This window comes from Lepisma saccharinum, chromosome 13 (genome assembly GCF_977018435.1).
Source record: "Lepisma saccharinum chromosome 13, izLepSacc3.1, whole genome shotgun sequence".
Classification (NCBI taxonomy): Eukaryota; Metazoa; Arthropoda; class Insecta; order Zygentoma; family Lepismatidae; genus Lepisma; species Lepisma saccharinum.
This window is the reverse complement of record NC_139241.1, coordinates 70,081,359-70,108,848: the sequence shown is the minus strand read 5'-3', so window position 1 is coordinate 70,108,848 and position 27,490 is coordinate 70,081,359. Positions and strand designations below refer to the sequence as shown.

Below are 27,490 nucleotides of genomic sequence, written 5' to 3'. Positions count from 1 at the left end.
TATGTCGGACAAACAGCAAGGAAAATAGCAAAAAGATGGCACGAACACGATTTGGACATTATAAATCTAAACCCAAGAACAAATTTGTCAGCTCACATCGTCGAAGAGAAGCATTTGATTACGAAGAGAAGGGTTTTAAAAATATTAACGGGAAACACAGAGTTGAATGTCTGGGAAGCTTTGTTCATTGCAGAAGAACACTGGAATAAATTAAATAATGAAAATGGTAACATAGATCCAGTATGGAGTTTTCTTTTTCACAAATGGAGTAAGCCACCATCTTTAAAATTTAATGTAACAGAAAACATCAAGAGACTTTGTTAAAACAATGATGAATTTGAATTACCTGATAATATTTGGGATTCATAATTTTAAAAAAATGAAATAAAAATAAAAAGAGACTGCTTCTTTTCACAGTTAAGTTGCTATATTACAACAATGTAACATTGACAACATCCATTATATAACGGATTCTTTTTGTTTAAAAAATTACTAACAATTGTTATAACTGTATCTTTAGTCAAAATGAAAATAAATGTCTGATGAAAGGAGCGTGTGTTCTCCTGAAACATCACAAAGAAAAACTGTTTTCTTATGCTTGTAATAACCGTAAACTACAGGAAAATAATTCTACAATGCAAGCAATACGTACATACAAGAAAAACTATAAGTCTTTGTCTGACAGGTCCCTCCATGAGCCTTTGTCTTCTGAGGACAGGGTCCTTCATGAGTCTTTTTCCTCAGAGGAAAAGTTTCTTCATGAACCTTTGTCCTCAGAGGAGAGGTCCCTCAACAAGCTTTGTCCTAAGAGGAGAGGTCCCTCGACAAGCCTTTGTCCTCTGAGCACAAGTCCCTCCATGAGCCTTTGTTTTTTGACTACAGGTCCCTTCATGAGCCTTTGTCCTCGGAGAACAACTCTCTCCAAATGCCTTTGTGTTCTGAGCACAAGTCCCTCCATGAGCCTTTGTTTTCTGACTACAGGTCCCTCCATGAGCCTTTTCCCTTTGAGCACAGATCCCTGCACAAGGCATTTTCCTCCAAGCACAAGTCCCTGTAATAGGCTCTATCATCAGAAAACAAGTTCCTCCACTAGAGTTCATGCTCAGGGGAGAAATTCTTCCACGAGGCTTGGAATTCAGGCCTTCATTGTCCGAGACTAAGTTCTGTCAAAGATCATTCTCTGAGTACAGGCCCTTCTACAAGCCTGTGTCCTGTGAGTACAGGTCCCTCTGCATTATTTTGTCGTGTGATTGAAAGTCCCTCCACAAGCCTTTGTCATCCGAGGGCAGGTCAATCCATGAGCCTTTTTTCTCAGAGAACAGGTCCTTCCATGAGCCTTTGTCCTTTGAGCACAGACACTCCTCCAGCCTTTGTCTTGTGAGGGCAGGTAAATTCACCAGCTTTTTTCATCTGAGTACAGATCCCACCTGTGTTTGATTGAGTTGGTGTTTTAAGTCCACTTTATGCACAGTAAGCCTAATTGATGGGGAAATGGTTTAGTAAAAATGTTGTTGCTCCTGTGGCTATTGATGCTGGTGACGATTATGCGCAAGTGAATTGATGCCTTTAAATTTTACTCGAGGGTAAGCAGTGTTTCTCTGTCTCTTTACAGAAGCATCAGTGCCTGCAAACACAGTTGCTCCTTCCCTTTTTCCAACCATGCCGATAGACAATGCACCATCAGGATGGAATGATCCACCTGTATTGAAGAATGGTAGGAATCAGGTACGTTCAGTCGCCAGTCTCCTTCATTATTCTAAGTGATGCCTAACCATTCAAGTATGAATTTTCGATTTTGTAATGCTGATATAATCAATTTCCATTACTGTTGTACTTCAGTTCAATAACATAATGATAGTAGTTATTAAGGCTGAACCAATACGATACTTGAAAATTGTAACAATTCAATACTGCTCTTGAGTGTTTACACATTTTAATTTTTTATGTTGAAACTGTACCATATCGATCTACCTGCTTTAAAGATAATCATGTAATCACCAGAGGCACATTTATGGCAAATAAATTATCAAGATTTTGGTACAAAAACATATTTCCAGATCTAAAGAGGTAATACATTAAATGGCATTTCAGTGTTTAAATTGTGAATATAACCCTTAATTCATGTTGAGGGGAATAAACAACATGGTTGATAATATAAGACTTAAAACGCGAAACTTACTTGCAAATGTTCTATTAATTTCGGTGACCTCTGTAACTTACTTGTAAATGTTCTATTAATTTTGGTGGCCTCTGTAACTTACTTGTAAATGTTCTATTAATTTAGAAGCATCGAGTTCCCAAGTGGATGGTGGCAGAGGCCACCGAAATTAATAGAACATTTACAAGTCAGTTTCGGAGATAAATCTTTAGTAACTCGTTTACGTCTTATATAACCCTTAAATTTCATTTAAGAATTATTTCATTACACAAAAGAAACATTTCCCTTGTAATAGCACATGCATTTAGTTATCAGAGTGTTAAATCAAGGGGTCCCGGGTTTGATACCCGGTGATGGCACAAGTGGTTCGGATCCCACTTTAAAACTGTAGGCCCAGTCTCGATTAGCTTTACTGTGCATAAAGTGGACTTAAAACACCAAATCTAATGTAAAAAAAAAAGTTATCAGAGTGTTAAGTTTGTTCCTTTATAAAGGAGTCAATTTTTGCTTCTCAAAAACTTAGAGCAGAATTAATCACTTTTCCATGATTTGGCATAACTCACACAATAATTCAGACTTCAAAAGTGTCTAAATTTTCTAGTTTTAAGAGTTTATTTCGAATTTTGCAGTTCATTTCGCATTATTTTGTGACAAAACGTGGTAGGAGAATACACCTTTCATCTTTCAAACACAAGAAAAATAAACATTACAGCATGCTACTTCACATTTCGTGTTTCCGTCAAAATGAAATATGCATGCCTCTAGTAATCGCCAAATTCATTTCTAGCTTGTTGTTGCAAACATAATTGTGCATTTTGCAGTATTTCTAGTGTATTTAAACTCCACAAAAGTCCCACTTGGCATTTTTGTGAACTCTGGGTAACACTTGCAAGGTATCGATGATTAGATTCCAACCAATGCTTTCTGATATTATTTGGTATTGGATCAGCCTTAGTATTTATATCTCGTTCCTTCTCAAGGGTTTTAATAATCTGAATTTTCATAATTGAAATCAGAACTGTCGTTGCTAGCTTGTTTTGGACTAAAACTTCTCTCTTTTTGTAGCTTCCATACTCAGGCTATTTTGTAAGTACAGTCAGAGGTGAAATATTGAGGTTATAAAAGGAAGCATGCAATAATACTGCATTTAGTAGAAATACTGTCCACTTTTATGCTTCATTGTTCATTGCCAGACATTTTAGCTGAAATGTGACTGTAGTTGTCATTACAGTGCAATGTTGCATGGGTACCATGTTCTATTCTTGTCATAGAAATAGTATATTTACTGCACTGGAAAACAGATAACAATGGTATTCCAATAGTACATTCTCCTGTATTATACATTCAATCTGTATGATTATTTTCTTGTAGTTTACGGTTATTACAAGCATAAGGAAACAGTTTTTCGTTGTGACGTTTCAGGAGACATTTATTTATATTTTGACTAAAGATAGTTATAACAATGCTTAGCAATTTTTTAAACAAAAAGAATCCTTTATATAATTGATGTTGTCAATGTTACATTGTTGTAATATAGCAACTTAACTGTGAAAAAGAGCAGTCTGTTTTATTTTTATTTCAGAAAAAAAAATGATCACATTATTTCTTATTTAAAATTATGAATCCCAAATATCATCAGGTAATTCAAAGTCATCATTGTTTTCAAAAAGTTTCTTGATGTTTTCTGTTACATTGAATTTTAAAGATGGTGGCTTACTCAATTTGTGAAAAAGAAAACTCCATACTCAGACATTTATTTTTAGTTTGATTAAAGATACAGTTATAACAATGGTTAAATTATTTAAGAAAAAAGAATCAGTTATAGAATGGACGTTGTCAATGTTACATTGTTGTAATATAGCAAGTTAACTGTGAAACAAGCAGTCTGTTTTATTTTTATTTCAGATAAAAATTTTAATCACATTCTTTTTTATTTAAATATTATGAATCCCAAATATCATCAGGCAATTCAAAATCATCATTGCTTTCACAGAGTTCCTTGATGTTTTCTGTTACATTAAATTTGAAAGATGGTGGCTTACTCCACTTGTGAAAAAGAAAACTCCATACTGGATCTATGTTACCATTTTCATTATTTCATTTATTCCAGTGTTCTTCTGCAATGAACAAAGCTTCCCAGACATTCAGATCTATGTTTCCAGTCACTCTTTTTAAAACCCTTCTCTTTTTAATCAAATGCTTCTCTTCGATGATGTGAGCTGACAAACCTGTTTTTGGGTTTAGATTTATAATGTCCAAATCGTGTTCGTGCCATCTTATTGCCATTTTCCTTGCTGTTTGTCCCAGATAATCCTTTGAACATGAACAACTTATATTATATATTCCTGTGGTTTCCACATCTGGTAGAGAGTTTCTCATTTTGTATTGATTAAATGTACATTCCAAACTTCTTGGTGATCTAAAAACAATTTTGAAATTAAATCTTCTAAAAAAATTGCAATGTTATGTGAGAATCCCTTGTTGAATGAAATACAAACAAATTTCTTTTCATCAGATTTCTCATCTCTGTTCATATTTCTCTTTGTAATAACTGTATACTACAAGATAAATAAATCTGCAATTTGATTTGCCTGAACAACCCCTTTAGTCCCAGGCAACCAAAGACTTCATTATTGAGAGCCAGATTATTGTCAAAATTGGACTGTTTCATCCTGCCACTTGGCAGATCTTGGGCCTCAAATACTGCAAGGGATATTGCACCAAAGAGTAAAATTTTGAATCCAGAGTTTGGATTTTGATATCAAATCCACAGTTGAGATATTGGATATCCAATGCATTGTATGGAATTCAGATATCAAAATAAAGACTTGGAATTTGCATAATTTTGATTTGACATATGTTTCCCAATATACAAGTCTAAAGTAACTAAGTGTATGCTTATTTACACTAAACTTTGACCAAAGCAGTGTTCTCACTAACATGAAAACTTGGAAAATGTTGGGGAATTTGAAAATAAACCTAAAAATCTTGGAAGATCAAATGTTTTTTTTTTAGGGATGGGCAGATATGAAGTGTTGGTCGATACCAATAAAGTACCGATGTAAAATTTACCAATACCGATAACTGATATTCTACCGATCCGATATAAAATTAGAAATGGTCCTTGAAGAACCTGAAATGTTCATTGATCTCCTTAATAAATGTGTGTTTTGAGGTGACTGCAGTGCAAAAGAAGTTGAATATTTAGACATTTACTTTTTTAGAAAGAAGAGCATGGAAATTATCCATAAAAATTATAACAAAATGGCAGAATTTTGCACTAAATTATAAGATATTTATCGATATATCGGATCGGTAAAATAATCGATAATTTTACCGATACACCGATATGCCTATATGGGCCAATACCGATTAATTGGTCCCATCCCTAGTTTGTTTGTACTTTCCAGAATTTTGAAACTAAAATAATTCAATTTTTTCTTGAACCAGCTTCTTAATGGGAAATGTTTGGTGCAAACATTTTTTTATTACGGCTAAGCCAGTATCACTTTGAATTGATACACATATTGGTAAGAATATCGGATTACCGATTCCCATTGATGCTTGGAAATTGTAATAATTGAAAGTTGTTCAAAGTATGGACTAATTAATAACGTGCACTACAATTACGTATGTGCATTAATTTATCAAGAGTTTTGCTTTTAAATATTAAAGAATCACATCAGAATATTAAAATATGTGTTATCTAATCACAAAACTGGTGCAAGACAAAAAGAAACTTTAAATTTTGCACAATTTCCATGATAATTGGGAGTCTGAAAAATTGGCATGCTGTATTTTTGTGGACTCTGTGAAAGATCAAAACACCAGAAATGTATCAGCCAGTATCTATAAATAAATTCCTAACAGAACTTTCCGATAGCACTGCATCAGCACAGCTCTAGTTTTTATAGTTTTCTTATGTTCATTTATTTTGAACAATGTTCAATAAACTTGATTTTCTTTAATGGAAAGTTATTGGGAACCGTGTAAACTAACTTAAAAGGTGAAATAGATTTAGAAGTGCTTGCTACATGCAGTTTGCTCTGTTCCTTTTCTAATCTGTACAAGAATCATGCACATTTATGTAGTGGCTAGTGTAAAATTGTTGTTGAATTTCTGTAGACCGAGTATTTTGACCAAGTTGAAATGTTTGCGGAGCATGCAGGCACCAGAAAAATGAGGGCGATGCACACACAGGTACAAAGGCCTTATTTTGGGTTCTGACTGAAGCTTTTTCCCCATCTACCTGACTAACAATATGCATGGTTTTATGAGTACAGTTAAAAGAACTTTTGTGTTAGTGTTGAGGTATGGCTTTGCCTAATGCCTATATCAGCAACAATCTATGGATAATCCTTAAATTCTGGGTTTTGTATTGTTCAAACCTGAATAATAGGTTACTGGTGCATAGAGGATTACTGAAAAGTTAACGTCATGTCAAATTTAATTACTTATTACAGTACATAATTTTAATTTAATGTTTATATTGAGGGCTTCAAATTTTTAGTAACTTTTCAGTAAGGTAATTTATTGTTTAGTCTGAAACAGTCATCACGAAGTTGACTATGAAGATAAACAATAAAGTGTGTAGCATGTACAGGGCTTAAAAAATAGACTTATGGGCAGGAGGAACAGATTGTGTCCAGCCAGACACGAGGACCCGAAACTGCTCCTCCACCACCGACCTTTCCCTGTGGCTATCTGGAGGAAGAGTGGGCTGTGCGCTGGAGAGGAAGAAAACTTAGCATTACGCTTATTTTACTTGTTCTCTTGGGAATATAAAACTTCGGATGGCACAGAAAAATACATGAACGGGAAGAGGACAGGCTAAAGATTTGATTGACAGGTGGAAAAGTCAGAACTTCGATAAGGAATGCATGGGATTCTGAAAACCCTTATTCATTATATTTTTCAAACATCATGCCCAGCTTAATACTCAACTTAAAGAAAACACTTCCACTTGCAACATGCGGAGAAATTCATACTCTCATGTTCGCTGTTTTTTTTCTAGTATCAGTGCCCATTCTCACGATATTGAAATATATGCACGCCTGGTGAGAAACTGTCACTCTTTGGCTCCAAACTTCACAGGGAACATTGCTACACTGTGGAATGTAGTTTGCTTATACTTAGTTCTGAATAGAGTGTGCCCGTGCAAATATGGCATCCTATAGTCTTCAAGGAAGGATCCTTATAGTTAAACAATATCACAAAAAACATCAGCAGCTCAGAAAAGGCCTGAAGAGCATTCTATTGGGTCGGTGCATAAGTTCGTAGCATTTTATAACATACGAGGGTGGTTTGAAAAGTTCTCGGAATCACCACCAGATGTCAGTGCTAGGACAACGAGGTTCCCGCAAAGTAATAGGCCATCCTTTATTAATAAACACGTGTTGCGTCAGTGTTCTGGGTAGAGATCTGTGGTGCGGACGTCACTTTGTAGTTGTTCCCGTGCAGTGCTTTGTGAAGATGGAAAAAATCGAGATTCGAGCGGTGATTAAGTACTTCGTAAAGAAAGGTATGAAAGCAAAGGAAATTCATGCCGATTTTCTGAATACACTGGGGGACTCTGCTCCTTCATATTCAACTGTTGCAAAGTGGACAAACGAGTTTAAATTTGGTCGGGACAGCTTAGAAGATGATCCACGTAGTGGTCGCCCAAAATGTGCTACTACCCCAGAAATTATTGAAAAAGTGCATAAATTGGTCATGGAGGATCGCCGACTGAAAGTGCGTGAAATTGCTGAAGCTATAGGAATGTCATCCGAACGGGCGTATCACATTTTAACAGTTGAATTGGATGTGAGAAAATTATCTGCAAGATGGTTGCCGCGACTTTTAAGACAGGACCATAAACGCATCAGAGTGGACATTTCCGAACAATGTTTGACTCGTTTTAAGAGAAACCAAACAGATTTTTTTGCGCTGGTTTGTGACGACAGATGAAACGTGGGTCCACTACTATACCCCAGAGACAAAACAACAGTCAAAGCAGTGGAAACATGTTGATTCACCACCACCAAAGAAAGCAAAGGCAATACGGTCGGCCGGAAAGGTAATGGCGTCAGTGTTTTGGGATGCGAAAGGGATTCTGTTGATCGATTATCTTCCCACTGGTCAAACAATTACGGGACAATACTACGCTAATCTCCTCGACCAACTAAAGCATAAGATACGGGAAAAGAGGCCAGGTTTGGCAAGAAAGAAAATCATCTTGCATCAGGACAATGCGCGCCCTCACACAAGTGTTGTTGCCATGGCAAAAATGCATGAACTTGGTTACGAATTGTTGCCACATCCACCTTATTCGCCTGATTTGGCTCCCTCAGACTTCCATCTTTTCCCCAAACTCAAAAGTTTCCTCGGTGGACGGAGATTCTCTTCAAAGGAAGAACTAATAGCCGAAGTTGACACGTATTTCACAGGCCTGGAGGAATCTAATTTTTGAGATGGGATCAAGGCATTGGAACATCGCTGGACCAAGTTCATTAGTGTACAGGGAGACTACATTGAAAAATAAAAAAAAATCACTGTTGTAAGTCGTTTCTTTCTACTCCATTCCGAGAACTTTTCAAACCACCCTCGTACATTAGCAGGAATACAATAATTAATTAACACAAGTACACAGGTGATAAGATGAAACATTGTTATTGTAGTGTAACAATACACAACAACACTCACTCAGTCAGTAATGCAGTCGCCTCCGTTATCAATGACCATCTGCGAATGTTGCAGAGGAGTTCGATGCCTCGCCTGTAGATGGAATTAGCCCCAAACACAGCACAAATTGTTTCTGAGTTGAAGAAATCAGTTAGCCAAGTTTCAAGAACAGCTACGTTAGGAAAGACTTCCTACTGCTGCACTTGTTCTTCGGTTAAACTCTAAGAGCAGAATGTGCCGGAAATGTTAAACTTTGTCCACTTCAAACTCCATCTTGTTTCATTTCCAAAATATCCTAAATTAGAATACACTGTGTTTTCACGAACACAAAACTACAAACTAAACAATAACAATGGAATAACGGACAACGAACTCTTGGCAATGCAGTGTTGCCAACCCATAACAAAATGTTACGAACTTGTGCACCGACCCAATACATCAAGTATGGGGTGAAACAGATCAACACGTCAAAAAAAAGGTAAAAGGTAAAGTGTTCCCCTGTGCATAGCACCACGCCATGAAGGCGTATAGGGGGTGTGGGAGAAACGCCCCACACTTTCTTGATCCGGTCGTGAGTGGGGGTGATGTGATCAGCATCACGCCCCTGACCGCCTTTACCCCCCAGGGTTTCCCCTAGGTACCCATGTTATTCGACGCTGGGTGGGCGCCGGGGCCGCTTCAACCGTTAGAAAAGTTCCCGGATTTGAACCGGCCGGGGATCGAAACCGGGACCTTGAGCATGGTAGGCAGACGCGTTACCGACTGAGCCACCGCGGCCACCTAAACGTTACCACGTTTGATCAACACGTCAAACAATCACTAAATTGATAGCAAAGCTCGAAGTAGCAGATGAATTTCTATGGTGGCGAACTGTGTATGTTGACTTAATCATGTGATTACCTCCGAAGAGTCTCACATGGAACACGTCATTTCATTAATTCCATGAGTTCCTACGTAAATGGCATTTTGAATGAACTCACGGTCTGCTTTCATTGGTGAATTATGACTTCTTTTTTCCCCCGTTAAATCCTGTTTTAATACCCTGTATGTATGTAAGTGCATGTCTATAGAACAAGTTAGCATGTTTATTGTATCATGCGTTTCCAGGAGTGCTTCTGGGCAATTTTTGTATATCTGTGTTCATGTTAAATGTTTGCATAACCATTATTGAATATTACCAAATAGTACAGTAAGTTTTACCTGTAAAGTAGTTTTTCTTCTTGTGGTGACATTTCATCCTGGTCCCTCAGTACTTTTTCAAGCTTACACTACCAAAATATGCACAGGCACACAACCTTACATGGCTAGACAGTAATCTAGTACTTGACTTAATGACTTACCATGGACAGTTTTGTGTGTGTATGCCTTCCCGATGGTAATGCTGTCACCTTGTAATGAAGAGGTCCTGGGTTTGATACCCAGTGGAGGCACACAGTGATTCAGAACTCACTTCAAACTGTAGGTCTAGTCCCTATTATACAGCGTGTCCACAATGAGACTCCAACATTTTGAAAGTCTATAACTTTTTCATTTTAAATTGTACAGCTGTGATTCCGGAGGCAGCAGAAGCAGAAACTCAGAAAGTTTATGTTGTAACGTTGTAGTGCGCGCAATAGCCGTAGTGGCGCTGCAGCACTCGATTGTTTGAAAATGGAGATTCTAAACGAGCGTGCACAGGTTCATTCGAAAGGAGTCCACAGATGTCAGTAAGACAAGCAGTGAAGAACTGTGTGAACTGTCGACCGTTTCATACCAAGTTCTCTCGCTGCTTGTCTTACTGACGTCTGTGGACGCCTTTCGAATGACCTCCGCACATTTTCTACAACCTGTTCCTGGATTCTGGGTTTACCACCACAGTGTCCTTTCAAAACATTGCCGGTCGCCAAAAACTGATCACACCACTTCTTTATAGTCGTGAATGTCGGAGGATCCTTATTGTACACACGACGAAAGTTTCGTTGCACTTGAATAAGTGATTTCGTTTCTGCACACCACCACACAACCTGTGCACGCTCGTTTGGAATCTCAATTTTCAAACAATCGATTGCTGCAGTGCCACTACGACTATTGCGTGCACTAAAACGTTACCACATAAACTTTTTGAGTTTCTGCTTCTGCTGCTTCCGGAATCACAGCTGTACAATTTAAAATGAAAAAGTTATAGACTTTCAAAATGTTGGAGTCTCATTGTGGACACGCTATACTATTAGTGCATAAAAGTGTACTTAAACAAAACTCAAAAATTGCGTGTGTAAGTTCTGGAGAACCAGGACGAAACATCACTAAGAATAAAAACCACTTCCTAGCAATATTTTTTTTTTTGTTTGTTTGTTGTTTTGTTTTTTCCCCTTTCAGATATGTGCTGGTGTTGTAGCAAGTAGCTGCAGTAGCAAGAAGCATGCATGTAATAATTATTTCTTAGTTCCACTGTTGCTAATGTTTCATCTGATAGCATTATAGTATTTTCATTATAACATAATAATTTTCATATGTTCGCAAAAAAAAAATTGCAAAAATTTTGTTATAAAGCATAGGAGTTGTAGTAATTTTTAGATGACTGTTATTCACTAAAAAGAGTTCAATAACATTATGTAAAGTTAGATTCTAATTGGCTAAATTTTTATCCTCTGCAGCAGAAAATGGAGTATGCACCACAGAATCCTATTACACATCCAATATTTGGGGCTGCTCCACAGCAAGAAATGAATCCTGCAACAATCGGCGGAGTAAGTTGCAACAAGCAATTGTTTTCCAAGTAGTTGGGGTTATGCATTTAGTTCTTTTTCTCGTTTCTCATGTATGCAAAGAATTGAAGCACCACTGTTTTTCCCTTTCTTGCTTGCTTTAGTTTTTGCTGTTGCCTGCTTTCTATGAATGTACAACTTTTGCAGCTTAGGTGTCCGCAAAGCGGAGCCAAGGTCAGCATACAGCTGTGGCTCTAAATGCCAGCGGATGCTATCTTATTTCCCACCGCAACTTAGGCTGCAAAAGGCACTGTGGTACTTGTATGGCTTGAAATTTGGATGTTCATCTGTTATTTGAATAGTTTGTGGGGATATTGCATGGCTTCCTTTCTCGGATACTTAACTGGGGACTAGAAGAGTCATTCCATGCCAAATCAACACAGATATGTGCAATTTCCAACCTGACCATCACCGATATTAATGAAATTTGGGGAGTTGAAACTATGCATGGAACTTAGTAACTATGAAAATTTTTAGTTTTGTTTGTCTTGTAATTGTTAAATTATTGAACGTCAAAGTTCGCATAAATTGCCCTCTTTGAGCCCGCTTAGCTGAACTAAATGTGCTATAACTCTGCCCCTGTGCTTAACCTATTTCTTTCATGACCAATTATACCCAGGATAACTCCTTTACATTTTGTAGGGGGTGTTAAGGGACATTTGACTCGTCATAGTTCATGTAGTGAGGCTTTTATCAGTCACATACTTACAAATATTATTATTTTTTATTTCTGATCCCATTGCAGTCCCAGAATCATATTTTGATATATATTACAGTATGGCATGAGGGACCAAATATATTTTTTTCATGATTTTTGGTGAGGTCATGTTTTGAGATATTCAAGGTCAAAAGTCAAGGCCACGTGACAAAATTATATTTTTAATCAAAGGTAGGCTTGTTATATATCACTGGAAAGTGTGTTCAATTCCCTGTACAATATGCTTTATTTGATCGTCCTAGGCAAAATAGGGGCGGAGTTACAGCACATTTAGTATAACTAAGCGGGCTCAAAAAGGGAAATTTATGCGAACTTTGATGTTGAATAATTTAACAATTACAAGACAAACGAAACTAAAAATTTCCATAGTTACTAAGTTCCATGCATAGTTTCAACTCCCCAAATTTCATGAAAATCGGTGATGGTCAGGTTGGGGGCTGTGTTGATTTCGCATGGAATGACTCAGAAGTGAAAAACTGTTGTTTAAACTATGAGTATAAGTAGGCTATGCTCGCATTCGATCCGTTTTTTGTCTGTTTAAGCTTTTACTCGGCTGAGTTCAATTGGTGGATGCTCTGGTGATGTGATGGTCATATTGCATCAGGAAAATTTTCAGGTATAGTTTGATATTGTATTGTGTATTGAAGTGGCCAACGGAAATTTTGAAACACTTTCTTTCATTATTTATGCATATTTTTAATAATGAAAAAATTGCAGTAAACATTTGCAATTCCTCTGTAATTTTAAACAAGTTTGCTGCCTCCTATGTCCATAAATCAATCAATAAACTTTTCATTGCCCACTCTACAACATAAATTAAGTATAAACAACACATAATATTATACTTCTGGAGAATTTGGCCGGAAGAAACATATAGTTTAATTGCTGTTCAGTGAAACATGGCTGTACATACCAGAGGAGCTCTGTGCCAGTGTGACGTCCCACACTTTAATTACGTAACATAGCTTCTTTTGCTATTTTGCTGCTATGTATGTTGGTGCAGAACTTTGGCAAATCTGGTTCGAATGTGACCATACCCTAAATGTATGATCAGTGTTTGAATTGCATATAATATGAGGGGGAAGGGCTGACCTGAAAAATGTATCTTTTCCCATTTTGATCTCTCTCACACACTTGTTTTCTGTAACTGGAACTTATGAAAAGTTTAAATAATGAATGCAATAATATTTTTTTTTCATCTGTAGCTACTTTACACTTTTTTTTTTTTTGATGCTATCCTTTGTGTGGGTGTGTAGTGCTTTGTAATATTTAGTTTGTATTACTACCCCAATTTAGTGTGTGTTGTAATTAGGTTATTATGTGCTTCTTTTCTGCATTTGTAGGTTAATCGTGATGATGATGAATTGATGAAATAAAAGGAAATAGAATTTTTTTAAAGTATGAGCCAATTCATGTATTACAAGTCTACAACTAACACATTTTCCTTTCCTTGCTTTCTCTACACTAGTATTGCTAATTGAATGAATAATTGTTGTTTTAAAGTTCCCAGATTCACTGTTCTTCTCCCTTCCTTTGGCCCCTCACTCCTATAATCGTCTTCATTATACTCTTTGTATCAGATTCATATATTTCCCTAATATATTTTTGTTTTGCCTCCTGTGTTTCATCACACTGGAGAATATGAAACATAATTTCTTCCTCTGTGCATAGTGGGCATTCTGCACTACTGTCCTTCTGTCTGTGTTTGAATTCTGCTCCCCGTGCAATCTGAAGGGGAGGATCACAGGATTATGCTTTACACAGGATTTGAACCTAGCACACTGGGTTTATTATAGTAGTAAATTATAGTAGTAAATAATCTGCCAAATTATGGCAGCTATTTCAAAATAAAGCTATCTAGGGTTCCAGGTTCGAGTCTTAACTGTGCTGTGGCCCATGGGGTAACTTGAGCCTAACTTTGGGGACCAGAATCACTCTGGGCTTAACGTTAAAGGGGCGGGAACAGAATCGTAAAGTTTCCATCTCATAAAAATGGCATACAGGATTATGTCTAACTGTTATATTTGCAAAATCACAAATAGTACTTTATTACTTTGCTCATTGTGTCGTTGTGTACAAAAGTAATAAACATGAAAATTTTGGGGGAGGGGTGCAAGTGCACCCCTTGTCCCTGCCAAATTTATGCCTGTGGCATGTCCATTCCTTCATACCTGTCTATGAGTTTCTTGTAATCGTAATTCATTCTCGTCATCATGATTAGCCTGATGAGACAGTAAAAATATAAATTTTCAAATAAGGTTCAATACACAGTATTTACGTCCTACTAATCTCTCCATTTTACAGATCTTGAAGTTTAGGATTATAGGACTCGCGTACTTTCGAGGCCATGTCTTGTACGCTCACATGCGTGACCTTCGGCCACGTGGTGGACGCAATCATGTTATGAATGGGTTCCTCGATGATCTAAATGACTTTGAAAATGTCTGCATGTTGTATTGGATAAAGGGGAACAAGTGTATAAGTTCGCTTATTTGAAAAGCTTAGACAGTAACTTTGTGTGTATGTGCTCTAATATTCTACAAAAATTCAACATATCATCATTTGTCTGTAATATTATTGGGTAAATATTGTCAGTTTCAAAATAGTTAGATATTTCATATCAACGAATTGAATAGCTACATTATATTGGAAAATCAGTATTTACGTCTTTTGTCATTTTCACATATTTAAACGTAATTTAAAAATAATTGTTTTCTGTTATTTCGTGCGCTCGCAGACGTGGTTCGCCTATTTAGAAAGTTTTGAATGTAATGTTATGTGTGTACGAGCTCTGATATGGTACTAATATTCAAAATATTATTGTCTATTTTCTAATTAATAAACTGGATAATTAAAAACCGTTTCAAGATAGTTAGTTGAATATTTTGTGTAAAGAAATCCAATACCGACACTAAATTGGAAAAGCAAATATTTTACGTCTTGTCAATTTCAATTTAAAAATAATTGATTAATTGATTGTTTTCCTCCATTCCCATCAAATTTCTATAACTTGCTTCTGTTATAAATTCTGACGCTCATGTTTTGAAATTCGAAAAGTCTAGCATAATTCCCTTACAGTATTTTTCAGGGTGAAAATTAACTTTAATTAAGTTCCCTAGCAACGTCTGTTTCCATGGACAACAAGAAGCACGGCAAGCTGTAAAGAATTGCTTGTTATCATACCCCCTAAACATTTAGTTACAAGCACGATGTAGATATTTTCACATTTAGTGTAACAATGTACACATAATTCGGCCACGTCTTGTATGCTCGCAAGCGTGACCTCTGGCCACTTTGTGTGCGTAATCATATTATAGATGGGGTAAAATGTCTGCATGTTGTATTGTTGTATTGGATGAAGGGGGGCAAGTGTATAAATTCTCTAATTTGAAAAGTTTAAAAAGTAACTTTATGTGTGTATGGCCTCTAATAAGGTATAAATATTCAAAATAGTATTTTCTAACTTCTTGATAATAAAGTGAGTAAGGAATAACTGTATGTTTTGTATAAACAAATTCAATAGCGACACTAAATTGTAAATGCAATATTTACGTCTTGTCATTTTCACATTTTTAAACGTAATTAGATAATAGTTTTTCGTCATTCCCCTCAAATTCCTACCTTGCCCCTGTAATAAATTCTGACGCTCGTATTTTGAAATACGAAATGTCTAGTATAATTCACTTACAGTAGCTTTCGGGGTGAAAATAAACTTTCCTTAAGTTTCCTAGCAACATCCATTTCCATGGACAACAACAAGGATGGCAAGCCCTAAGAAATTGCACGTCATTATACCCCTAAACATTTAGTTAAAACAAACACGATGTAGATAATATTTTCGCATTGAATTTACCAATATGTACGTAATTGTATCTGGGCTGAAACGCCTTATTATGTAGATGTCACCCTTGTTTGAGCCACCTTTTCAAAGCCAGGAGTTAATTCATCTGGGTGTTGTAGATCTGTGAGAAATATAATGTATCTTGACAATTAAGACTTGAAGGAAACAATGCGTGCTGCAAAAAATGTCCATGACAATGGTTGCTAAGGACGTGGAAAAAGGGCATTTTCACCCTTAAAGAAGGGCTAATTGAGCGATTTTTGAATTTTCTCGGCCTTTTGGGACGATTTCATGGGGGGTCGTAATCGGGCATTTTTCGCCTCCGGGGCTTCCTTCATGGAGAACATTTATGTCAGTGAGTGGTGGGATTGGGGCTATATATATATATATATTGGATGAGTTTTTATTTCAAGTCCAATTTATGCACAGATAGGGTAATCAGGACTGAACCTACAGTTTAAAGTAACATCCAAATGACTATGTGCCTCCACCAGCTATCAAACCCAGGACCTCTTGATGACAAATCAATGGCATTACCATTACACCATTGTAGGTCCTAAGATTTTATGTTTGCTTCCCTTGTATGTATCTGCCGGCCCCTGTGGCAGAGTGGTTAGCACATCGTGCTACGATGCCAGGGGTCCCGGGTTCAAATCCCGACCTGGGTATGAATGTTTGTGAGTGTCCATTCATCAATTTCATCACGTCATTACTCATCCCCATCTTCGCAAATTAGCCAAAAGTGTCACAAAAAGAAGTAAAATGAAGCAAATCAATCAATCAAACCGTGTATGTATCTTATTACTACATTCATTGCTTTGTGACTAATTGCACGTTATTTTTTCTAAAGCAGCCAGCAATGAATGGAGGATACATCAACCAGATGAATTCCTATGGACAGATGCCACAGCAACAGCAACAGCAGCAGCAGCAGCAGCAACAGCAGCAACAACAACAACAACAACAACAACAGGCACCACCTGTGCAGCCTGCAGCACCCAAAGCACAGGCAGCCGTACCAAAAGCACCCATTCCTGAAGAGCATAAGTGCTTACAACTCATATTTGAGGATCTGAGGAATAGATGTACTTGTTCGGCTAGTAATCCTGTGAGTATTTGGTGTTGTTGTTATTAGTACAATTATAGATAGGTTTTAACTGCCATCTGTCAGCATTATCTAATATATTGCCATGACTACAGCTCAACCAAGCAGATGGTCGTTTGTTTTCTCCCCTTGCTTTCCCTCTGCTTGTGCCCAAGTGCCATCATATTCCTATAAGAATAATTTTCCTCTCTTGCTTTGTTGTGAAATCATCAATCATGTTAAATATATTACCTTACGGTTTGGTACGCACAGGAGATGTACTATGTACATAAAGGGTGTTGGAGGTTCTACCTTTTTGGAGGGGGGGGATGGGCACTTCTGAGCATTGGTATATTTGAAATGTTATCAGCTCCTCCATACTTACAATGATAATTTGGCATTGTGTATTTCTAATCCTAATAAGTATTGTTTGTAATCTACAATTTACTTTGCATGAACTTCATATTTGTATCTGTGAATAATGTTATTCAAGCATATTAATTAATGTATTCTTTTCAGCAAACACGGAGGAAGTTAGAGGATGTGGCAAGGAAGCTTGAAGCACTCTACGATTCTTTAAGGGAATCAAAGGTAAGACAGCACCTAGTTTACAGTTTAACGGTACCTTTGTAATACCCCCATTGTGAATCAAGTACTCAAAATATGTCCAAATATACTCTGCTGTAAGTTCAGTTTGTCAGTGAATATTGCAAAATGTAGGAAATTTTGTACTTTAAAAAATAATCAGTTGATAGACATTAGGAGAGTAGCTAGCAATTAATGACTCGTATCCTGTCAGTTTCTGATGACTAGAGCAGTGGTTCTCAACCTTTGTGGGACCACAGCCTGGTAAATTCGTTTTTTATGAGACAAGTATCAGTTGGAGCCGTGAGGCTGTTTCAGAGTTTGAGTCTTGAAAACCATTAGAAAATGAAATATATTTTTAAAATTGTTTATTTGAATATTTTCTTTCTTGTTCCTGGATGGAAATTGAGTCTTGAATACCATTTGAAAATGAAATATATTTTTAAAATGGTTTATTTGAATATTTTCTTTCTTGTTCCTGGACAGAAATTGAGTCTTGAATACCATTTGAAAATGAAATATATTTTGAAAATGATTTATTTGAATAATTCCCTTGTTCCTGGACAAAAATTGAGTCTTGAATACTATTTGAAATTGAAATATATTTTTAAAACGATTTATTTGAATATTTCCCCTGTTGTTCCTGGACAGGAATTGAGTCTTGAATACCATTTGAAAATGAAATATATTTTTAAAATGATTTATTTGAATACTTCCCCTGTTGTTCCTGGACAGGAATTGAGTCTTGAATACCATTTGAAAATGAAATATATTTTTAAAATGATTTATTTGAATACTTCCCCTGTTGTTCCTGGACAGGAATTGAGTCTTGAATACCATTTGAAAATGAAATATATTTTTAGAATGATTTATTTGAATATTTCCCTTGTTCCCGGACAGGAATTGAGTCTTGAATACCATTCAAAAAATGAAATATACAGTATTTTTAAAATGATTTATTTTAATATTTCCCTTGTTGTTCCCGGACAGGAATTGAGTCTTGAATACCATTCAAAAAATGAAATATACAGTATTTTTAAAATGATTTATTTTAATATTTCCCTTGTTGTTCCCGGACAGGAATTGAGTCTTGAATACCATTCGAAAAATGAAATATACAGTATTTTTAAAATGATTTATTTTAATATTTCCCTTGTTGTTCCCGGACAGGAATTGAGTCTTGAATACCATTCAAAAAATGAAATATACAGTATTTTTAAAATGATTTATTTTAATATTTCCCTTGTTGTTCCCGGACAGGAATTGAGTCTTGAATGCAGTTTGAAAATGAAATATATTTTTAAAATGATTTATTTGAAAATTTCCTTTCTTGTTCCTCGACAGAAATTGTAATTTGAAACTATTCATGTGTGTATACATATATGTATATTTAGCAAATTGGGAAGTATTTCTCAGTTGCTCCTCAATGAAGGCATAATTTTATGTATATTTGGCAGAAAAGCATGACTTGACTTGACTTAATTCCTGTTGTTCCCTGTGGAACATAGGGCATCAACAAAGCATCTCCACCTGGTCCTACTGACGGCAATTCTCTTCACTGCATTCCAGCTCTTTCCTTCCTCCAAGGCCTCAGCGTGAACAGATCTTCGCCACGTCTGTCTAGGCCTCCCTCTTTTCCTTCTTCCCTGCGGGTTCCAGTCTAGTGCCTCTCTCTCGACAGCCTCATTTTCCTTCCTCAACGTATGCCCTATCCAATTCCATTTTCGCCGCTTTATTTGTATGGACACCTCGGTTTCTCCAGATTTTCTCCAAAGTTCTTGGTTTTGAATCACTTCTGGCCAAAAGATATTCAAAATTTTTCTCAGGCAGCGATTGATGAAGGTCTGTAATTTAGAGGTAATCGGTTTTGTTACTTTCCATGTCTCAGACCCATACAACAGTACAGACTTAACATTACTTCGAAAAATACGAAGTTTGGTCTTCATAGATATCTTCTTGTTTTTCTATACTGGATAGAGCATCACAAAGGTGCCATTTGCTTTTTGGATTCGTTGAGAAACATCCTGTGCCGCCCCTCCGTCTTTTGCCACCACACTACCCAGGTAAGTAAAGCTATCCACATTTTCAATAATCTCTTCACCAATATTAAACGGGTCTGTTTTTGTGGAGTTAATCCTCAGTGCCTTGGTCTTCTTGGAGTTAATCACAAGTCCTGCTTTTTTTGCACTTTCTATCAGATCTGCTAGTTTTGTTTGCATATCACCATGTGCTTCAGATAAGAAGCACAAATCGTCTGCAAAATCAAGGTCTTCTAGTCTGTTATTCAATCCCCATTGGATACCACGTCTTTTCCCTCCTATTACATTTCGCATCACTGCATCGATCACGATCAGGAACATCGTAGGTGATAATATACAACCTTGCCTCACTCCAGACTGCACATCTATTGGTTCAGATACACGGCCTTCATGTATAACTCTACATGTATAATCACGATAAGTTGCTAAATTAAAAAGCATGCTAAATTAAAAACATAAATGTTTAGAAAAACAACACCGAACAGTGAAAATACCCACTAATTTTGAAAAAGAAAAAAAAAAATTGAGGTCCATACACATTAGTTGCTGTAATTTGTTGTCAGATGTAACCAAACCTGTAAGTTATAACACTGTAGGTGATCATGTTCTTGAACATACGGAATATTGATATGTTCTGTATTTCTTCCAGCTCTCACCAAGCACTCTCCAAAGACTTCACGAGATGATCCAGTGCGTGCAGGCGGGCGACTACACAACGGGGCTCTCCCTCCACACCCAGCTGGTATCCGGTGCTGACTTCTCCCAGATCTCTAGTTTTATGCCAGGAATAAAAGTGTTACTACAGACTGCGTTGCAGCTAGGAGTGTATATCCAGTAGCGGAGGACGATAGATGAGCGATTGGTTTACATAAATAACATTGGTAACTGTAGTTTTTTGTAAACACCCTGAACGGAAGAAGAAAACCTACGAACTTGCACTTCGAGAAGAAACACAATGTGTGCTAATGGTGCTGTTGTGTATACCGTAGTCTTATTATTATGATTATCAAACCTGCCATTTTTCTCCTGGTTAAGCTTAAATTGTGTAAATAGAAGTATGTTGGGTTCAGGATTATTTTTTCCCCTTTTGTGAGGTCGGTCTTCCATAGTTTGCATGTAATGAATTGTACATAAGTTTTACCACACAGCCAGCATAATTTCTTGTAAATACATTTGCATACTTAAAGATTGTATGGTTGTTTCCGCTTTATGCGAAGCCTATGGATGGAAGGGTATCAAATTAGAAGTTCTGTTACAAATGCTTGCATGCCTTCATTGGGTTGACTGGTGCTTTCTGTGTTTATTTACGCCAAGGTGCGGACAGTGTGGTCCATCAATCGTGTGCTAAGTTTGAAGAACAGTATTGATCAGGTCACATGACTTCTCGCTGCTCTGTTGATACCAGTTTGTCAGGATGCACTTCTAGTTAGGTTGTAACTCAAATTATTTTCTTTTAGCACCTCGGAAACATGCATGAAACAAATTGTAATTTATAACGCATTCCATGGAAATGTTAATGCTTATTTTGTAAATAAACCGCTCTTAAAATTATAAAAGTAGCATAAGTTTAGCATGTTTTCCTAAACAGTGTGATTTTATCCAGGATAATAAGTTCAAAGTGTTGAGAATGGTCAAAGATAAAGTGTGCTAACCACATGTTAATAATTCCTCTACAATTTGCAATCTTGAAATGGTTTTGATTAAAAACTGTATGTCCTTATACTGCAGAAAATACTAATTTAAATTTTGCTAAGAAAAACTAAGAAAGAGGTTGTATTTATCGTGATACTAATATTATTACAATTTTCATTGATTTTCAGCTCATGATACAAGCGTTAATATTTTCTAAAGTCACTCTGTATAAATTTCGCTACTTCTCCTTTCATGACAACTCCAAGTCAGAAATGCTCCAAAGCAGCTTGAGTTTGAATCAACAATCTTCTACTTATTAAGTAATACAGCACATACTCATGTGTGTTTTATCTACACATATTGGTCACATGTTAAATCTTTAAATACAGGTGCCATTACAGCAAACTTCCCTTAATTTTGCAAAGAAATTTATAGTTTACTATATTTTGGAGAGAAACAGTCCAGCATAGCTTGCGCTAAGATGCACACTGATAGAGTAAATTGCATTTACCTTACCGTAAATATTCCCCGAAGAGCACCTTAATCATTGTAAATATATATATCAGGATTTGGATCATGTTGCCGTATTTGTAATATATGCAAAAATACCACATACACAATTGAAAGGATCTATTACATTAGATACTTGTCCACTGTTAAATTTTAAGGTTGCGTTGTAGTTCAATCAGCTTTCCGAGTTCCGTTTTATATCTTTCTGCACATTGTTGTGGATATTTTGAAGGAGGTTGCGGGGGGGAAGGAAGTAGTAAAGATCACTCGGTGCAAGGTCAGGACAGTATGGTGGATGTACAAAAGCCCTTTATTGAAATATAGTAGCATTGCCACCCATGTGCAATGAAATTCACTACAAATAGACACACTCCAATTACTGTTTGCTTTTATCAGTGTTTCTAGTAAGCAAAAGAGAGCAAATGATCCTGGGCAGACATTTTAAGATGATCTGGCAACTCTGGATGAGCTAAAGCAATTGATCATGTTTTTGAAGTGCATGTTAGAATTTTTGTTCATACAGAAAAGCGAAATTAATATATAACAGTGATCAGTAACATTATTAAAACTCATATAGTAATACCCTTATTGAGAAATGCTTTGATATTTCTATATCTTGTTGAAAATGTCTGCATAATGAATGTGTGTATGAATCAGTGTACATTCCCAGTAGAAAACAATTTATTATATACACTGCAAATTCACTATGGACTAAAAAAAATATTCTGCAAACACTAAACGAATGATAATGTCCAGTGTTTATACAAATTCATATTTTTTCAGAGAGTTGATGTTGCATGAGATGCAAAATGTGTAGAGAAGATGTACAATTGAGACATTGTATCTATAAATATTCTCATTTTTGTAATAACAAAATGTATGCAATGCATAATACAAGCCATGAGTTATAGCAATGAAATAAAAGCAGTGAATTTATTAGAAGTTATCAGAGTTGTTTTTTTCCCCATTGTCATTTTGAGAAAATACTCATCCACTCAATGTTGTTGGTCACCAAGCAATCAAGAATGTGGTTCTGTAATGTAGACATGTTCAGTATAATACATGTAATTTGTTGTGAAAATTGTAGTGCTGAGCTCATACCACTTTGAACCAATACCGATAGTCTTACCGATTCCAACCGATACCTGAAAATTGTAATAATTAAAATTTGTTCAAAATATTGGTCAATTTAGATGTGTAATTATTCTTATCCAATGAATTTAACAAAAACTTGCTTTAGTATATTCAAGAATTACATCAGAATATACAAATAGATGTTATGTAATCACAGAAAACAGTTTTCCGTGCAAAATAAAGGAAAGTTTGAATTTTGCGTAATTTTGATGATAACTAGACGCTGCGTAAATGTCGCGCAACATTTTCGCAGACTCTATGAAAGACTAATTCCATCCAATACATCGGCTCAGCACTAAAAAATCATGACAAAATTTGTATTTTACACCAGTTTGGTTCATTTTATGATATACAGTGCATTCAAAAAGTAACTATACACTTATACAGGGTGTCATTTCAATGGCGCCCACGGACCACGAAAACGTATAGAGGACATCAAAACAAACTACTTTTCTCTGTAACATTTTTTTCGTTGGTGCGTCGTTTTGGCGCTACAGTCGTTCAAAAAAGCCCATTTTGCTGCCTGAATGCTGGCAACCCAACACAACATTTGATTGCATTTGTGATGTCATATCCCGTCGGAAGCGATGCGTTCCAGGGTTGCCAGAAACACACATACTCTGTGAAAATGACATAGCTACAATCAGCCACATTATGTACCGTAACACAAAACGAGATAACACGTTCTGTAACCTAACAGGAAGTAAACAAACGATACGAAAAATAGTAGAAAGAAAAGAATTCAAGTGGAAGTGGTCATATCGAATTTTGTCTCAGCTTACATGTCAAATATTTGCAAATCTACTTACCAAGTTGGCATCTACAATTTAGTCTATCCACTTCGTTCTTCTGATTCTAGTTGTCTGTGACACACTGAACACATGACAAAATAGAAATGAAATAACTCAAAATTCCAAAGGTAAGCAACAGATAATATAATGTATATTCAGAGCATTATGAGGCAAGTGTCAAAAATGATTGACAATACAGGGATATAAGTAGTAGTAATACAAGCTCTAAGACGACTATGTGTTTATCTATGAACCGGATACACATGTAATAGTTTGCAAATGTGAACAGGGCAGTATATTCGGTACTGATTCATCATTAGATTGTTACTTTGGTTGTACTTGTTTTAGCCGTAATGTAACGTGAACATCGGATACTTCCCTTATCAGCACAAAAGTACCGCATGGCATCTGGACCCAAACCTGCAGATATCAACCTTGCAACGAGATTTGCAAATATTTGACATGTAGCTGGGCGTAAACAGCCACATATAAGCTGTAAGTCCAATAAAAGTTATTGTTGTTGATATTTAACATGTAGGCTGAGACAAAATCCGATATTGACACTTCATTTTGAATACTTTTTTACCATTTCCATATCGATGGTTCACTTCCCCCTTCCCCTGAGGTGACTGCTGGTAGGCTATGACGTTCAGTCTTCTGGACACGTTTCTTGCTTCGTTTTACAGCTAATAATGTGGTTGGCAGTTTGTCATTTTTCACAAAATTTTGTGTTCCTTGCAACCCTGTCGTGCGCTGTTTCGCCGCAGGATATGACGTCACAGGTACGATCAAATGTTGTGTTGGGTTGCCAGCATCCAGGCGGCAAAATGGTCTTTTTTGAATGACTGTAGCGTCGAATCGATGCACCAACAAGAAAAATGTTACTGGGAAAAGTCCTCTATACGAATCTGTGGCCCGTGTGCTCCATTAAAATGACACCCTGTATAAACACAATTATATGTTGAGGGATTGTATTTCGTGTGCTGCAAGTAATGTTTTCTGCAAAGGTTGGTAGTCCTGTGTTCTATGCAGTTTGCTTCCTTGAGCCAGTCAGGCTGGTGCTTCGAGATGAGAATGTGTGTCTGGTTCTTTGTTGTTGTTGTTGTTGTTGTACTAGTGCATGGCAGGTGTATAGTTACTTTTCGAATGCACTGTATTGGTCATTATTTTATCTTAGGTTTATCATAATTATGAAAAATCAAGGACTCATTTTTTGAGAAGTAACATTCGTGAAGGCATTGATGTTCCAGAATCAATAAGGTGAAATAACACATTTCAGGGTACGAGGGTCACTATTTATATTTTGAGCCTTGGCAACACTGATTGAAGTTAGGCGCGATTTGACGTTTGCACGGAATCGTCTAGCATTATTGACCATAACGTACTTCAAATGTTTTGTCAATAGCTTCATTTGTGTTGTTTATGTTGCCTTGGAGATTGCGCCACAACAATAAAATGGAATTAACTCCTGAACATTTTCGTGCGATGATTTTTTACAATTTTCGAAGTGGATTATCAAGACAAGAGTGCATCAATCAACTTACTTCCACATTTGGCGATGAAGCCCCATCCTTTGCCACTGTGAAACGCTGGTATAACAAATTTAATCGTGGCTCACCGACGAGATTCGCGAAGGTCGTCCAAAATCAGTTGTTGTTCAAGAAAACATTGATGCTGTGCAAAACCTAATACTGCAAGATCGCCATGTGACATACTGTGAGATTGAGGCAACCATAGGCATTAGTTCCACCAGCATATATAAAATATTACATGATCATTTAGCTGTGAGAAAGGTATGTTCTCGTTGGATCCCACACAATTTGACAAAAACTCAAAAAGACGCTCGCGTCAATTGGTGTAAACAAATGCTCGATAAATACAATTGTGGTGCTTCAAAAGACGTATATAAGATTGTAACAGGTGACGAATCATGGATATATGCATATGAGCCGGAACGTAAACAGCAGTCGACTGTATGGGTGTTTCAAGATGAACCCAATCCAACAAAAGTTGTTCGCGCTCGAAGCACATCGAAACAAACGGTCGCCTGTTTTTTCGGGATAACTGGTCATGTGGCAACTGTGCCTTTAGAGGAACTTAGAACGGTCAACTCTGAATGGTACACAACAATTTGTTCGCCAGAGGTCTTCGGTCAAATACGGAAAACAAACAAACGCCGTCGGATCATTCTTCATCAAGACAATGCCAGCTGTCACACATCTCGTCTAACAACCGACTTTATGAACAGTCAAAACATCGAATTGATGGGTCATCCGCCGTACAGTCCTGATTTGGCACCCAATGACTTCTTCTTGTTCCCGAATGTCAAGAATAAATTGCGTGGACAACGATTTTCGTCGGCGGAAGACGCCGTTGATGTGTTCAAAAACCATATTATGGAGGTGTCTCAAGAAGATTGGAAAAACTGCTTTGACAAATGGTTGGAACGAATGCAAAAGTGTATTGACCATAAAGGAGAATACTTCGAAAAACAATAAAGCAGTTTTCAATGCCAAATTCCTGTTTTTTCATTGTTGGGCTCAAAATATAAATAGTGACCCTCGTATCCCAGATTTGCAAGATATTGTTTCTCACAGTGTGACACCCTTGAGTTGGCTTTGACACCTCTCACAATTGCCTCCAAGTCTGTTAGTCTCCTCGAACCACCTTCATATTGTATCCATCTTTTTCTTGGTCTTTCCGTCTTTTTTGACATTCCATGTCCCCAATTTTAAAATTGTTTTCCACTCTAGTGTCCTTAATATGAGTTCCGTCCACTTCTCTACTTGATACGTAAATGATCAAGATTTTGGTACAAAAACTAGATGGGGTTGAAAGCAGTATATAAAAATGGCATTTCACTGTTAAAATTGTGATTATAACCCTAAAATTGATTTAAAAATACACTTATTACACAAAAGTTTCCCTTCTAATAGCACATGTAGTTATCAGAGTAAAGTTTATGCCTGTGTGAAGGAGTCCATTTTTGTTTCTCAAATATTTACAACAGAATTAATCAGTTTCCCATCGTTTGCATAACTCTTAGGAAAATTGAAACTTAATACAGTGTTATGTCAGTAAATAAACACTAAATTTCGTGTTTAAGAATTTATTTTGCATTTTGCAGTTCATTTTGTGACAAAACATTACAGGAAAATGCACAACACACCTTTGAAAAACATGACAAATTAACATTGGTGTGTTATTTCACATTTTGTGTTTTAGACAAAAACAAAATATTCCTGCCTCTAGCAATAAATGAAGTATTCAGGTGATAGGTCTGGCTAGTAAGGGGGTTACGTTTCACAATGTGTAAATAAGACCATCGATTTTTCTTCCAACGACCAGACCTTTGGTATGGAACACTCATAAATTTTCCATCAGAATTCATGACACACAATATTTGAAGTAATACCTTTTCCAGCAACCTCACAAACTCTGACACAATGGTTATACCATTTCCGTAATTTTTGAGCCAAATTTACTCAGTTGGTGGTATTGATGGTCATCTTGAATGAGGATCATTATTGACTGAAGTTGGAACATCTTTGAAACTTGTGTAGGACTCGTATATTTGGTTGTGGCTGGAAA

The 27,490-nt window shown here is 36.5% G+C and overlaps 1 protein-coding gene across 3 annotated transcripts in view; it reads left to right on the top strand.

Moving 5' to 3' along the window:
• Sec31 (COPII coat complex component secretory 31) overlaps positions 1-22,920 on the top strand; it is an 83,205-nt gene extending 60,285 nt beyond the window's left edge. For 2 of the 3 annotated variants that reach the window (XM_083134410.1, XM_083134408.1), the window contains 5 exons: positions 1,613-1,725; positions 11,455-11,547; positions 16,975-17,232; positions 17,728-17,799; positions 20,482-22,920. In XM_083134410.1, coding sequence (XP_082990536.1) covers positions 1,613-1,725; positions 11,455-11,547; positions 16,975-17,232; positions 17,728-17,799; positions 20,482-20,670 — 725 coding nt within the window. In that variant the 3' untranslated portion in view covers positions 20,671-22,920. The remainder of the gene's footprint in view (positions 1-1,612; positions 1,726-11,454; positions 11,548-16,974; positions 17,233-17,727; positions 17,800-20,481) is intronic. The other variant, XM_083134409.1, reaches the window with a different exon arrangement.
• Positions 22,921-27,490: the final 4,570 nt, after the last annotated feature.